The sequence below is a fragment of the Terrapene carolina genome, unplaced genomic scaffold (assembly GCF_002925995.2).
Source record: "Terrapene carolina triunguis isolate 2854851 unplaced genomic scaffold, T_m_triunguis-2.0 Scaffold620, whole genome shotgun sequence".
In the NCBI taxonomy this organism is placed as follows: Eukaryota; Metazoa; Chordata; order Testudines; family Emydidae; genus Terrapene; species Terrapene triunguis.
Genome location: NW_020664971.1, coordinates 422298 through 435922, shown reverse-complemented (window position 1 = coordinate 435922; position 13625 = coordinate 422298). Strand labels below are relative to the sequence as shown.

Below are 13625 nucleotides of genomic sequence, written 5' to 3'. Positions count from 1 at the left end.
AAAAAAAAAAAAAAAAAAAACCCTCCTCCACAAGTGCTGGAGCGAGGCCCCGGAGACGTAGTGGGAGCGCGGTGCCGTGAGTGAGAGTCCGGCCTGGCCCCGAGCAGGCAGGACTCAGTCGGGCGGTAGGGAGAGTAGGGGGGCGGCCCGCGGGGCCAGGCGGCGGCTGTTCTCCCCCCCGGGCAGCGGGACTCGGGAGCAGCCGCTGCTGCAGCTCCCACTGCCGCAGGGGGGAGGAAGCGGCCGATGGCCAAACTTGGCGGCTGCGGCTCTGGCGCCCGCGATCCCCCCGAGCCTGGGACTGCTGTGGCGACCCAGCGCGCACGCTGTGCGTGCCCAGCCCCTGGCCAGTCGCGTCTGGGCTGCTGCCCAGCTGGTGCAATCCTGTGGCGGACCCGGAGTGGGGGGCAGCAGGCCCCAGCCCCCCCGTCCCGCTCGGGTCCCGCAGGGGAACGAACGGGGCTAGGCTGCCGATGCCTCGGCCCCGGGCCGCCGCGGGATTGCACCAGCTGGGCAGCCAGCCAGCCCAGACACGACTGGCCAGGGGCTGGGCGCAGCGTGCGCGCTCCTGGGTCCCCGCAGCAGGCCCAGGCTCGGGGGATTCGGGGGCGCCAGAGCCGCAGCCGCCGAGCGCCGTGGCCACTTCCTCCCCCCGCAGCAGTGGGAGCTGCAGCAGCGGCTGCTCCCGAGTCCCGCTGCCCGGGGGGAGAACAGCCACCGCCTGGCCCCGTGGGCCGCCCCCCTACTCTCCCTACCGCCCGACTGAGTCCTGCCTGCGCTCGGGGCCAGGCCGGACTCTCACTCACCCCGGCCCCGCGCTCCCCCTGCGTCTCCGGGGCCTCCCTCCAGCACTTGTGGAGGAAGGAGGAATGGTGAGCCTGGGGAAGAGGTGGGGATTTGGGGAGGGAGCCAATGGGGGAAGGAGGAGGCGGGGCGGGGCGGGGGGGGGGCGCAAGCACTTCTGGGCTCCGGAGCATTTGCTTGTTTGTCCAGTGTCCCGACCTAACATCGGTCGGGATGTGGGACAAACAAGCAAATATCGGGACAGTCCCGATAAAATCGGGACGTCTGGTCAACCTACTTCACCCTGTCACTTGTTCCCACATGGGATGCACCCAGCTGAGGAATTCTGTCACCCTTACAGACACTTCTGCAGCATGGCACTGGTTTTCTTTATCTGCGTCCTGGACGTCTCGAGCTGTGTTCCTCATACATCTCCTAGTTGGGGCTGTTCTCTGTAACGTGTTTGGAAGTTGAAATGATTGCTTCATGATGGACTTTTTCTAATACATTGTTTTTCTTTAGTTGTATAGTCGGCACAAGGAATATCTCAACGGCCTTGTTGGCTCAGACTTTGAGATGGTGAGTAACAGATGCGGTAAGAATATGAATTCATCAGTGACCTGAGGCCAGAATTGTTAATAAATTGCCTTTGGAGAATGGTGACTCCAAGTCTCCTGGGGCAGTCTTGGCCCTGATCTACCCAACAGAGTTAGGTCGATGTAGGGCAGCTTACATTGATCTAATTATGTCCGTGTCCACACTACAGCCTTGCTCCCAATGATGTAAGTGCCCTATAGTACACTGACATAATAACTCCACCTCCACGAGAGGCGTAGGGCTTTTGTTGGTGTCGTTAGGGAAACCGTGTCCGTATAGACACTGCGAGTTACTTACATTGGCTGTTGGCTGTCATTTTTGTGTCATGCTGGAGCCGTGAAATTGACAAGAAAGCCGGGCTCACTACCACCTGCCTTTAGTGTGAAGAAGCCTTATCTGGGCTCCAACTATAGCCCGGACCTCTCCCAGCCTCTGGGCTCCACACTCCCAGTTGAGCTGCTGCTCAGGCTCCCTGCTCAGAGCCGGGCTGCCTTTGGGTCTCGGCTCCCTGGTCCCCACTGTACTGAGGCTCCCCACTGGGAGGATGGCAGGCGCTTGGTCTCCAGGCAGGGAGTGTGGAGCCAAGAGCCCAGGCATCTGGCAGCAAGAGTCCAGACAGCTGGGAGCAGGGAATCCAGAGTGGGTGGGGGGCAGCCGGACTCCCAGGGGGGAGCAGGGAGCTGAGAGTGGGGGGAGGGGACAGCTGGCAGGGAGCTGGGAGCCCAGTGGGCAGCTGAGAGCTCAGGTTCTCAGCCCCCCACACTGCCCCTGTTAGGTCAGACGGAAGTGCTCCTGGTGAGGACGTGCACCACCAACAGAGGGAGGGTAGTGTGGACATGAACCACCACAATAATTACTGCTGTGGTTGTAAGTTGACTTAACATAGGTTGATTTACATTTCTATTGTGGACATGCCATTCATTACAGCTATGGCTGAAGAGGCACAGGCGTTGTATCTGAATTTTCTCCTGATCTTAGCATGGAAGCCATTGTGCCAGGGCATCCAAAGATTGCCCAGCTTGGGCAGCATGCTGGCAACTATCCGCGCTGTGATCCCTGCCTGCTGACTTGCATGAAGTGAAGTTGATTGTAGCAGCCCTTATCTTTAATATGGATACTTGGCCTGCAGAGACTAGCAGTCCAGCATGCCTTGGTCTGAGACAGAGCCGCCAGGATCCAAACACCCCACTGCTTGCTGAGAGTTGTAGTCTCTGTGGGACTGCACTCTTTGTAGGCCTTGGAATTAGATTCTGTGAGACAAAAGGAACACCACTTTGTTCTGGGGATCAGCTGCCACTGCCTTTTCAGAGTTGTGGAAGGCTCAGCTAGAGCCTAGGGTGTTCTATTCAAAGACACTATTTTCAGTCTCATGTTTATTGCTCAGTTTTTTGGAATCTCTTCTGCTTGGTCTCAGCCCCAGGTGGGTGGCAAGTGTTTGAGCTGAGTGGGAACCAAGTGTTTTCTCTGCTTCAACAAAACTTCTAACGCTTTTTTTACAGGCAGGCTTGAGTGGAAGGGACAAGAGCCAGCATTTCCTAAGTGCTAGTGACTGGGACCAGCTTGAGATGCTGTAAGGGGCCTGGTTTTAGTGAGGGTTGAACTCTCTAAGGAATGTTGAGGTGGGCGCTCAGATTGGCTGGTCGCTTTTGGAAATCTTGGCTGGATCCTGTGGGAAGCCAGGACATTCCCCCAGGGAGTCTTGTCTCCTGATGACCAGCAGAGAGACTGGGGCTTTTAGTGTAAGTGACTATGAAGTGTCCTGCAATGATGCTCTGGCTTAGGGCAGGGCCCTCTAGGGAAGCAAGAGCACAGTGATCAATCAGCTATTGCTGAGCTGCTTCTCACCATTCTGCCTGTGTTCTCTCTGTCACAGACTCTCCCTGGTGCACTTCGGCTGTTTGTGAATGGAGAGATAGGTGAGTGCCTATTATAGACTCTCACTCTGGTAAGGGGGCAGCCTGCTGCTGTGTAAGGCCCTGCACTCAGCAGAGACCCAGGGACTAAGCTCTACAGTTCAGTCTAGGTCAGAAGTGCTTTGTCTGCTAGGAAGGATGTGAGCTGATTCCCTGTCAGTGGCCCACATCTCTGCTGACTAATCCCAGGAGAAGTGTTTGCACATTGGGGGCAGGGCGGAGGGATAGCTCAATGGTTTGAGCATTGGCCTGCTAAACCCAGGGTTGAGAGTTCAATCCTTGAGGGGGCCATTTAGGGATTTGGGGCAAAAATCTGTCTGGGGATTGGTCCTGCTTTGAGCAGGGGGTTGGACTAGATGACCTCCTGAGGTCCCTTCCAACCCTGATATTCTATGATTTAGCCATCCCAGGCAGACATACAAGTGTGTGACGGCAGTAATGGAGCCCATAGTAAAGAACAGAACTTAGCATAGAACCTCCAAGGCTAGTATGCTGCTGGTGAGGATTCCCCACCAGAATTTGATAGCTGCTCTCAACTACCTGAAAGGGGGTTCCAAAGAGGATGGATCTAGACTGTTCTCAGTGGTAGCAGATGATAGAACAAGGAGTAATGGTCTCAAGTTGCAGTGGGGGAGGTTTAGGTTGGATATTAGGAAAAACTTTTTCACTAGGAGGGTGGTGAAGCACTGGAATGGGTTACCTAGGGAGGTGGTAGAATCTCCTTCCTTAGAGGTTTTTAAGGTCAGGCTTGACAAAGCCCTGGCTGGGATGATTTAGTTGGGAATTGGTCCTGGTTTGAGTAGGGGGTTGGACTATATGACCTCCTGAGGTCCCTTCTAACCCTGATATTCTATGATTCACACAAGGAAGCCCCCTTTGAGAAGACCCTGGCTTGTCCCCACCATCTGCAGTAATCTCCTCTCCTTACTGGGACCTTTGGGAATCCTCTATGGGACTCTCCCAGCCTGTGCAAATGGGGGGTTCCGGAGGGCTTGGGCTGTGGTTAGGAGACCCCATTGTCATTGTCTTGTCTTCTCAGTTTCAGCCCAGGGCTACGAGTATGACCATCTCTATGTTCATTTCTTCCTGGAGCTGCCCAGCCGTGAGTAGCCGTGGTCTGGTTCCTGAGCCAGTGTCCCTGCCACACTGCAGCATTACGAACTCTGCCCTGCTATAGGGTCCACCAGATCAGTCCTTCCCAAAAGCAAGCATAGCAGCAAGCAAGCAATGTGTTGGCCACCATCTTGGCTGGCAACAGGGATTGAACCAGACACTTTCAGAGCATGAGTCTCTGTGGCTTGAGCCAAGCTTGATTTATCTGGGGGTACCTAGGGTTGTGAGGCAGCTCACTACCACCAGCCTTTAGTGTGAAGAAGCCTTATCTGTGCATGCTGGGGGACAGCTTACCAACACAAGCAGTTCCCTCCAGGTCTGCCAGGCCTTGCGCTCTCTCTCTCTCTCCAGGTTAGCAACCCCCAACTCCACCAAGCATTCCCCTGGAGTGACCAGCCCCTAGTCCTGGACACTCTCAGGATTCACAGATCTGCTGCTCCCAAAGAAGCAATACACACTAGCATGGCAGTTTCCCTTCAGTTCACTGCTCTGTTTAACACACAGCACTTCAATATGGGTATAGTGAAAACAAGTAAAAGTTTATTTAACAAAGCATAGAGATTTAAGTGATAGCAAGTAGAAATATTAAAAACAAATGGTTACAAGTAAAATAAAATCATAACGCACATTCTGGAACCTAGACTTACTTAACTAGGTACTGTCGTGTCTTAGAGTTGCTCATCAGCATTTTTCAGCCAGGCAGGCTGTGATCCCATTTTCTTGAAACAAGTCACGCTCTCAGCTTGCCTCCTCAGTGAAGGATACCGTGTGTCTCTGCACTGTCCTGATGTACCAGACTATTTCTTTGATCTTAATCGTAAACAGGACACCCTGCTGCTGTGTGTTCCGTCCTGTAGGTTGTGATCTCTTGACTTCACAATCTTGATTAGCAGTTGGCTCCGTGTACAAATAGACTTATGCTGTTAGATGCACAATGAACAGCCAGGGAGATAAGTGTGTGCTACCCCCTGCCTGACCAGAACTGGTTTATCACCTTGTGCTGACCTGCTTAACTTACATATCTTAAAGCATAGTTTTCAATATAGACACACAGCTTTTTAAATAACATCCTTACAAACATTTTGCAGTGATTATGATGACCGGTGGGCTACAGGCTCTCAGTAAAGACCTTACATGCCGCCTTTTAGCTAGCTATTATACAGATGTCAGACCAAGGTGAACCCTTTAAAACCCCATGCACCCCTTATGCTCTTGGCCAGTCAGCACCAAGGTGTCCCTGGGTTACAAGGATGTGTAACACACGCTGATCAGTGGATTACCCTTACTCTTCCCTTTGCAGTGTTGTGGTCCTTCAGGCTCCCCGACCCCCCTCCTGAGCATACTGTAGAGAGCAGAGCTTGACGCCTCTTCCCCATCAACACTGGGCCCCACTTGGATCTCGCTGCCTGGTGGTGTCCAATTTCCATGTGCTGCACTAACACTGAACCATCAGTCCTACTTTCCTGAGGCTGAGAGAGGCAGGCCACTGGCCCTAGGGTCACTGTGGGTTGGAGTCATGTTTGCAGGATGCTCTCAGCTTTGTGCTGCATCACTCTGCAGCCTGCCCAGCAGGCTTTGATCAGTGTTAGTGGGTTAGTTTGTCTGCGTTCTGTTTTCAGGTCAGATTTAAGTAAGTTTGATCTCTTAAATCTGAGTGAAGTTGGCTCCGAAGTTCCCAGTTCATGGGATCTCCCAGGAGACGCAACTAGAAAGGCGAGAGGGCAGCGAAGTGCCTAAGGGGAGCTCAGTGAGAGAGGACTAAGGATACGTCCAGACTACCCGCCGTATCGGCGGGTAGCGATCGATTTATCGGTAAGACGCGATATATCGATCCCCGAACGCGCTCCCCGTCGATTCCGGAACTCCACTGGAGCGAGCGGTGGTAGCGGAGTTGACGGGGGAGCCGCGGCCGTCGATCCCGCGCCGTGTGGACCCCAGGTAAATCGATCTAAGATACTTCGACTTCAGCTATGCTATTCACGTAGCTGAAGTTGCGTATCTTAGATCGACCCCCTCCCCAGTGTAGACCAGCCCTAACATTCTTCTTGGCTGCTCCAGGACAGCCCCCCCTGCTTTTCTTACAGCACTAGTCATTCACCTCACAGCCTTCTCTTCTTCTGCCAGGTTGGTCGAGCCCAGCATTCCAGCAGCTCTCTGGGGTGACGCAGACCTGTGTCACCAAGACCCTGGGCAGGGTAAGGGGCAAAATAGGGCACTTTTTGATGGTGTGGTTTTGAAGACTGATGGGGCTTCCTACTGCTTGTGAAGAGCTCTGTGTGCCCACTCTGGCTCCGTGTGTTGAGTGTTACAGTGGGAGGTGTTATGGGGGTTCCTCATACAGCTCAGTGGGATAGAGGTCTCAGGCCTGGCATTATAGTGCAGATTTTCCAGGGCTGGGAGCACATTGAATGCCCTCTGTGTGACTGATCTTGGCCAGGGGTCAGTCCCCAGCAGGATCCTCACCCCACACAGCTGGTTCTCTCAAGCCCTTGCCATGTGCCGCAATATGCTGGTGACCCTGCCCAGGGTCTGATCTCTGCCCTGTCATCTCATTCTTGTTCCTCTTTCCCAGGACAATGTGGCATACTTCTCCTACCCCTTTACTCTGGAGATGTTTTTCACCCAAGAGGATGAGTCAGAAGGTGAGTCCCTTGCTGCCCGGGCCTTGTTTGCCAGAATCTGCCAGGGGCATTACACCATAGGCACTGCACAGCCTGACGCAGACAGCCCTGCACCTAGGTTCTCCCTCACCCAGAGAGGAGCAAAGGAGCAAAATCCTGTATCTGGCAAACATTCTCCCCATGCCACATGGACCTGGGGCATCTGGCGAGTAGTTGCTTCCCACGCCAGGGAATATGAAGGGATGGGACATTCCTGCTAACGAGGTCCTGAATGGCCAGCAGAGCTCTCGTCGGCTCGTTTATGACGTTGCTCTCCTTCCTTTTAGGCTCTCTCCCACAATGGCCTGTGATCTATTTTGAGGTTCTCTCGCTGGATTATTGGCAGAGGTATCGTGTTGAAGGTTATGGCTCTGTGGTGCTGCCAGCAGCTCCAGGTAAAATCTCTCCAGATGGCCAGCTCCTCCTGGGCCTGGGGCTCAGCTGATCATCAGGCACTGGGAAAGGATTTCCCCCACTACGCATTGAGGGGGCACAGTGGGCCTTCTATGAAACAGTGAGAAGGAGTCAGGTGGGCGTGTCCCATGCCATTCAGTGCTGCTGCTGGGGAGCAAGAGGCAGTGGTGACCTTTGATTTGTCTGGCCATTCCCTTGGTAACGTCAGGCAGCCAGCCCTGATAAAAATACTTCTGTTACTCACCCCCACCCCCATACAAGGGGAGTTACCCTTCCCTACCCTACCGGGGGCTGTTAGGCCTCAGAGGTTGTGGCAATGGGCAGAAGGCCCTACAGAAACTCAGGGCATTCCCCTCATGTTGAACAGGGAAATGTAACTGTTCTACTCAGGAAAATGCAAAGCTTGGCTTGATCTGAGGGGCCTGTGTTATTAAGTGAATATGGTATCTCCATTGTTAGCTGTGTGTGCATGGGGGGCAAGGGTAGGCCCTGTCACATGTGGTATCTCCATTGTTAGTTGCATGAGAGCAGGGTGGGGAGGTCTGTCTCCCATCCATTCCAGCCCGTTTGTGCGGGGAGGGAATCAGTGGACATTTGTCCTTCCTACCTTCCTCCCCTGTGATTCTCAACGGGTTTGTGGACATACCTCTCTAACTGGCCTCGTCCTCCTGGAACAGGGTTCCACACCCTGACAGCCCCCACCTGGCGACCCGTTGAGCTGGGGACGGTCGCTGAGCTGAGGAGGTTTTTCATTGGTGGGTCCCCTGAACTGGAGGACGTGACCTACGTCAGGATGCCAGGAATCTTCAAGGTGAGTTCAGCCTCGGGGCTTGTGCCACTTGCTCTGAGTCAGATTCTGCTCCTCTCACAGGAAACCCTAGGGGCGACTTGGGCCAGATTCCAGCCTGCTGCCCAGTGGGCATCGCCAGAACCATCATGAGAACTAGCCTCTTTGTTGGCTGTCTGAGCAGGATCAAGTGGGCTACCGAGACTGAACCATGCCCTGGGCGTATTACCATGGGGTGTCTGTAGAGAGGCTTGCACTGCCCTGGCACGTTCTGGGCTTGCTCTCTGCAGAGTGGCTGTTGATCCAGCATCTTTCCTTTCATCAGCATTAAACTCCCTTGCATGTGTAGAAAAGCAGGTGCAATTCCTCTTGAGAAATGAAGCTGTGCTGTAGCTGAGCTTGCTCCCTGGAGATGGGACTCATTGTGGGGAGAGGCAGGCAGGATGCCCATGTGCTCTGGAGACTTACAGCAGTTTGTGGGGCAACAAACAAGGTGGGCTCAGTAGGAGGCTGGAATCAGGACAGCCCCTGAAGAGCAGTGAGTGAAGCCTTCCACCCCCACTGCATGGTCAGCCCCCTAACAAGCCCTAAGCAGTGAGCCCTGCGCCAGCATGGCCTGGAGCTCTGTGTGCCCTTCTCAGCACCACTCGGGGGTGCCTGGCCTCAGTGCTTGTGACCCTCTCCAGGGAAAGACTCCATGCACCCACCCTGTCGCTAGCCCTCTTGCAGGGGCCATGCTCACTCTCCCTGCAGGTCAGCCTGGCACTGCTGACTGCAGACAAGGGCTGCTCTGTCTTGTGCTTTCCCCACAGGGAGAGTGCCTGAGCCGCTTTGGCTTCCGCACAGAGACAACAGGGAGCGTCACGTTCCGGCTCCACTGCCTGCAGCAGTCTAAGTAAGTGCTGCCTCACCTCCAGCTTGTGCGCCAGCGGCTCCTGCCCAGCCCTGACCTGATGTTTGTGCTTCTGTGCAGAGCCTTCCTGGAGTCCAGTGCCCTGAGGAAGCGCATGCAGAGTGTGCTGGACCGGCTCGGGGGTTTCAGCCAGCAGAGCTCCCTCTACAACGTCCTGGGTAAGGCTCTTTCCTATCAGTCTCAGCCATGTGGAGAACCCTCGGCTCAGCTTGCTCCCTGCATAAGGAGTGGAGAAGCTGTCATTCCCCAAGGGCCCCTCTGACCCCCCCACTCCCTCCTCCCGCATCTTCCCTCCTCCCTGCAGACTCCTTGTGCCTGACTCCAGCAGGGCAGAGGTTAAACCATGAGACAGGGAGTTGCTGGAAATGGCAAAGAAATGTCAAGCAAGTGGCAGGATGGAGTTTCTGTCTGGGCTAGCAAAGCTAGTGAATTGTCTGTCCAGGGCCCACCAGCACCTGAGACCCAGCATGACTAGCTGTTTTGACACCAGCTCCCAAGAGGAAGTTCACTGCTCTCTGATGAAGTCGGAGCAGATAGAACCCCCAGTGCTGAGAATGGCTGTTCAAGTGTCCTCTGTATTCCCAATCTTGGGACTTGCGCCGAGGGTGCAGCAAGACAGTAAGTAGCACTTTCCGGTAGCAGTGCCCATTAGGGCGCCCATTTGTCCTCCCCCCCACTCGAGCATGCTCTGAGAGTATGGGTATAAAGGGGGAGTGACACTCGTTGCCACCTCAGTTCTCCTCCATCCAACCTTGGGTCTCCTAGGTTCATAGACTGTTAGTGCTCGTAATTAGATAGTTTATCTAAGCTAATGGTGTTAGTTTTTATCGTTAGTAGTTTTTTGAGTAAATTATATTACAGTTTAGGTTAGTAAAATAAGAAAATCTTTATATATTTTCAATATGGTGGACCCTAGCATGAAGAAACATGGGTTCAGACGCTGCGTGTCTTGCCAGTGGTCTTCCTGGCATCTGATGCACATGTTCATTGTATAAAATGCTGAGGGAAGAATCATTTCCCAACATGTTGTGCTACCTGTAGCTCATTCACACTTTGGGCCTGCAAGGAGAAACAAAATAGACTTCAGGCTCTTCTATTACAAAGAGGCCTTGTCAGCATCTTGGATCCGATAGTTCTAAAGGATCCGAAAATAAGGATAGGAGACTGGAATCAGCACTGAATACATCCAGATCTAAGAAAATGGCAAACAACAAAATCTTTGGCTTTGATGCTGAGGTTCAGTTCCAGGCTGACTGATCTTACTGGACCTCAGACCTGGCTCCAAAACTTCTAAGACCTCCCTTGGGAGCGCTACCAGACAGACTGCCAAAGTATTCAGATGACTTACTGGAACCTACTATTTTGGTCCTCAGGAAAAGAAAAACTAAATTTAAGCATGCGTCAGGTAGGTCTTCAGACCATTCACACGTGGATCTGAGACCTAGCAATGTTAGATCTCTGGATTGTTCCAGTGACTCAAACCTGAAGAAAAGACCATCTGATCCAAGCATGGCAGCTCAACAGCGTACGATCAGTGTCACAGCACAGAATCACTCAGACCTGTATCTTGTCTCAGATCCAGCTATATTCATAGAATAATAGAGTTTGAAGGGACCCCAGTAGTCCTTCCTGAACAGTTTATGCCCATCCATGACAGTGCTCCAGTCATGTGAACTGCCCCACCAAGTTTCTGTTATTCCAATAACAAGTTTGTTATTCCAATAAAAAGGACAAGTGCAGAGTCCTGCACTTAGGAAGGAAGAATCCCGTGCACCGCTACAGGCTGGGGACCGACTAGCTAAGCAGCAGTTCAGCAGAAAAGGACCTGGGGATTACAGTGGACAAGAAGCTAGATATGAGTCAGCAGTGTGTGCCCTTGTTGCCAAGAAGGCCAACGGCATATTGGGCTGTATTAGTAGGAGCATTGCCAGCAGATGGAGGGAAGTGATTATTCCCCTCTATTCGACACTGGTGAGACCACACCTGGAGTATTGCGTCCAGTTTTGGTCCCCCCTCTACAGAAGGGGGATGTGGACAAATAGGAGAGAGTCCAGTGGAGGGCAACAAAAATGATTAGGGGGCTGGGGCACATGACTTATAAGGAGAGGCTGAGGGAACTGGGGTTATTTAGTCTGCAGAAGAGAAAAGTGAGGGGGGATTTAATAGCAGCCTTCAACTACCTGAAGGGGGGGTTCCAAAGAGGATGGAGGTAGGCTGTTCTCAGTGATGGCAGATGACAGAACAAGGAGCAATGGTCTCAAGTTGCAGTGCGGAAGGTTTAGGTTGGATATTAGGAAACACTGCTCCACTAGGAGGGTGGTGAAGCACTGGAATGGGTTACCTAGGGAGGTGGTGGAATCTCCATCCTTAGAGGTTTTTAAGGCCCGGCTTGACAAAGCCTCGGCTGGGATGATTTAGTTGGTGTTGGTCCTGCTTTGAGCAGGAGGTTGGACTAGATGACCTCCTGAGGTCTCTTCCAACCCTAATATTCTATGATTCCGTGAACAGTCATCTAGTCTAACCCCCTGCCAAGATTCAGGATTGTTGTGTCTACACCATCCAAGACCGATGGCTATCCATATTGCATTGCTCTCCCAAGAAGAGACTGAAATGGGACATTGAGTGAGGAGGATCCCCAGCAAGCAGGATCTCCAGCGCCTAAGACCCAGTGAGTTCACGAAGAAAGAATTAATCCCCTTTTTATGTATCTCAGATCCCTCCCTCAGTCGTATCATCTGCTGCTTCAGGATCAGATCCACATAAAATTAAAAGCTTTAGGTCCTCTTCCAATTTGTTTATTTCATATGAAATAATCTGCAAGAGTAAGGCCATTTCATCCCAGTCCCTATCTAGATGGGTTAGCCAGTGTATTGAAGAGTGTTGTAGAGGGTCTGTCTCCTAGGCCTGATCCACTTAGAGTTCATTCTTCTAGAGCTGTGGCTGCAACTACAGCATGTGCCTAACATATTCCTCTTACTGAGATATGCAAAGCTGCTACATGGAAGACTTTGACAACATATTATGGATTGAATTTGGCTCCCAGGTCTGATGCTCATTAGAGTGGTGCTCCAGTCTCTGTTTAATTAAGACTCCACATCCCTCCTTCAAATCTACTGTACTGCTTACCAAACTATCCCAAGAGTGGGAATATGCAGAGGACACTCAAAGAAGAAAGGAAGATTACTTACTTGAAACCAGAGTTCTTCTAGATGGATTCTGCATATTCACATTCCCCACTACTGCGGAGTCCAAATTTCAATTCAGCAGTGAAAGGAACTGATGTGGCAACAGGGGCTATGCCCTTTTATACCCATTTTCTCAGAGTGCACGCGAGCGCTGCAGCAGGGAAGGGCCCGTGGGCACCCTAACAGGCACTGCTACCGGAAGGTTCTACCTTCATGCCGCACAAGTTCCAAGAATGTGAATATGTCAAGTCCACCTCAAAGGACACCAGTTACAAGTAAGTAGTCGGCATTCATATCGTGCAGGCTGGCTGTGGGGTGCTGCAGTGTAGAGTCACGGTTGGAGGGGAAGGAATTTCGAGAGAGCAGCCAGGGTCTCATGCTTTGTGGGTGGGAGAGTTTGTCATAGCCAGCCAGAGAGAGAGCGCAACTGTGTTAGCCAGACAGGCCCCCATCCCTCCACTCCCCTGACAGACTGCCTTAGCAGGAGTCTCAGTGGGTGCTCAGCCCATTCTTGGATGCTCTGTTGCAGAGGCATTCCAGAGGGCACGGCGCCGGATGCAGGAAGCACGCGAGAGCCTCCCCCAGGACCTGATCAGCACCTCTGCCTCCACCGTGCAGCAGCCATGAGCACTGTGCTCCCAGCACCTCCACTGGCACCGGGCCTGGCTGGGCGCAGCAGTAGGGTTACCATTCGTCCGGATTCTGCCGGACATGTCCGGCTTTTTTGAGTTAAAAATAGCGTCGGGGGGGAATTTGTAAATGTCCGGATTTCCCCCCCATGCAGAGAGCGCGCGCTGACAGGGCAGCCGGCTGGATCGTGCCACTCGCACGGGGTTCTGGCAGCCAGAGCCCCTCCTCCACTTCCCCCTCCTCTCCCCTGCAACTTGAGACCACTCCCCTCCTCTCTCTCCCTCCCTCCCCCCCCCTGCATTCGCAGATCGCCGGCTGGCCGTTTGCCTCAGCCTCCGGCAGTCTGGAGCTCCTCCCCCCTCCCCGGCTGCCGAGCGCGCTGCTCCGCAGCACTCTGTTCTGAGCGGCACGGTAAGGGGGCCAGGGGGTCGGAGAAGGGGCAGGGAGGTTCTGGAGGGGGCAGTCAAGAGACAGGGAGCAGGGTTGGATGGGTCGGGAGTTCGGGGGCGGGGGCTGTCTGGGGGTTGGGGGTGTAAGGTTTTGGGCAGTCAGGGTACAGGTAGAGGGTAGGGTCCTAGAGGGGCAGTTAGGGTGGGGGGGGTCTCAGGAGGGGGCAGTTAGGGGACAAGG

At 53.4% G+C, this 13625-nt stretch overlaps 1 protein-coding gene across 2 annotated transcripts in view; it reads left to right on the top strand.

Annotated features, from left to right (window-relative positions):
- Positions 1 to 13105, top strand: part of MKS1 (MKS transition zone complex subunit 1) — a 26333-nt gene extending 13228 nt beyond the window's left edge. The window contains exons 9-18 of one of the 2 annotated variants that reach the window (XM_024209345.1): positions 1306 to 1362; positions 3254 to 3296; positions 4333 to 4395; positions 6531 to 6601; positions 6979 to 7048; positions 7354 to 7461; positions 8158 to 8291; positions 9080 to 9162; positions 9241 to 9338; positions 12895 to 13105. In XM_024209345.1, the coding sequence (XP_024065113.1) occupies positions 1306 to 1362; positions 3254 to 3296; positions 4333 to 4395; positions 6531 to 6601; positions 6979 to 7048; positions 7354 to 7461; positions 8158 to 8291; positions 9080 to 9162; positions 9241 to 9338; positions 12895 to 12992 (825 nt within the window). In that variant the 3' untranslated portion in view covers positions 12993 to 13105. The remainder of the gene's footprint in view (positions 1 to 1305; positions 1363 to 3253; positions 3297 to 4332; positions 4396 to 6530; positions 6602 to 6978; positions 7049 to 7353; positions 7462 to 8157; positions 8292 to 9079; positions 9163 to 9240; positions 9339 to 12894) is intronic. The other variant, XM_024209346.1, reaches the window with a different exon arrangement.
- The last annotated feature ends 520 nt before the right edge of the window (positions 13106 to 13625 follow it).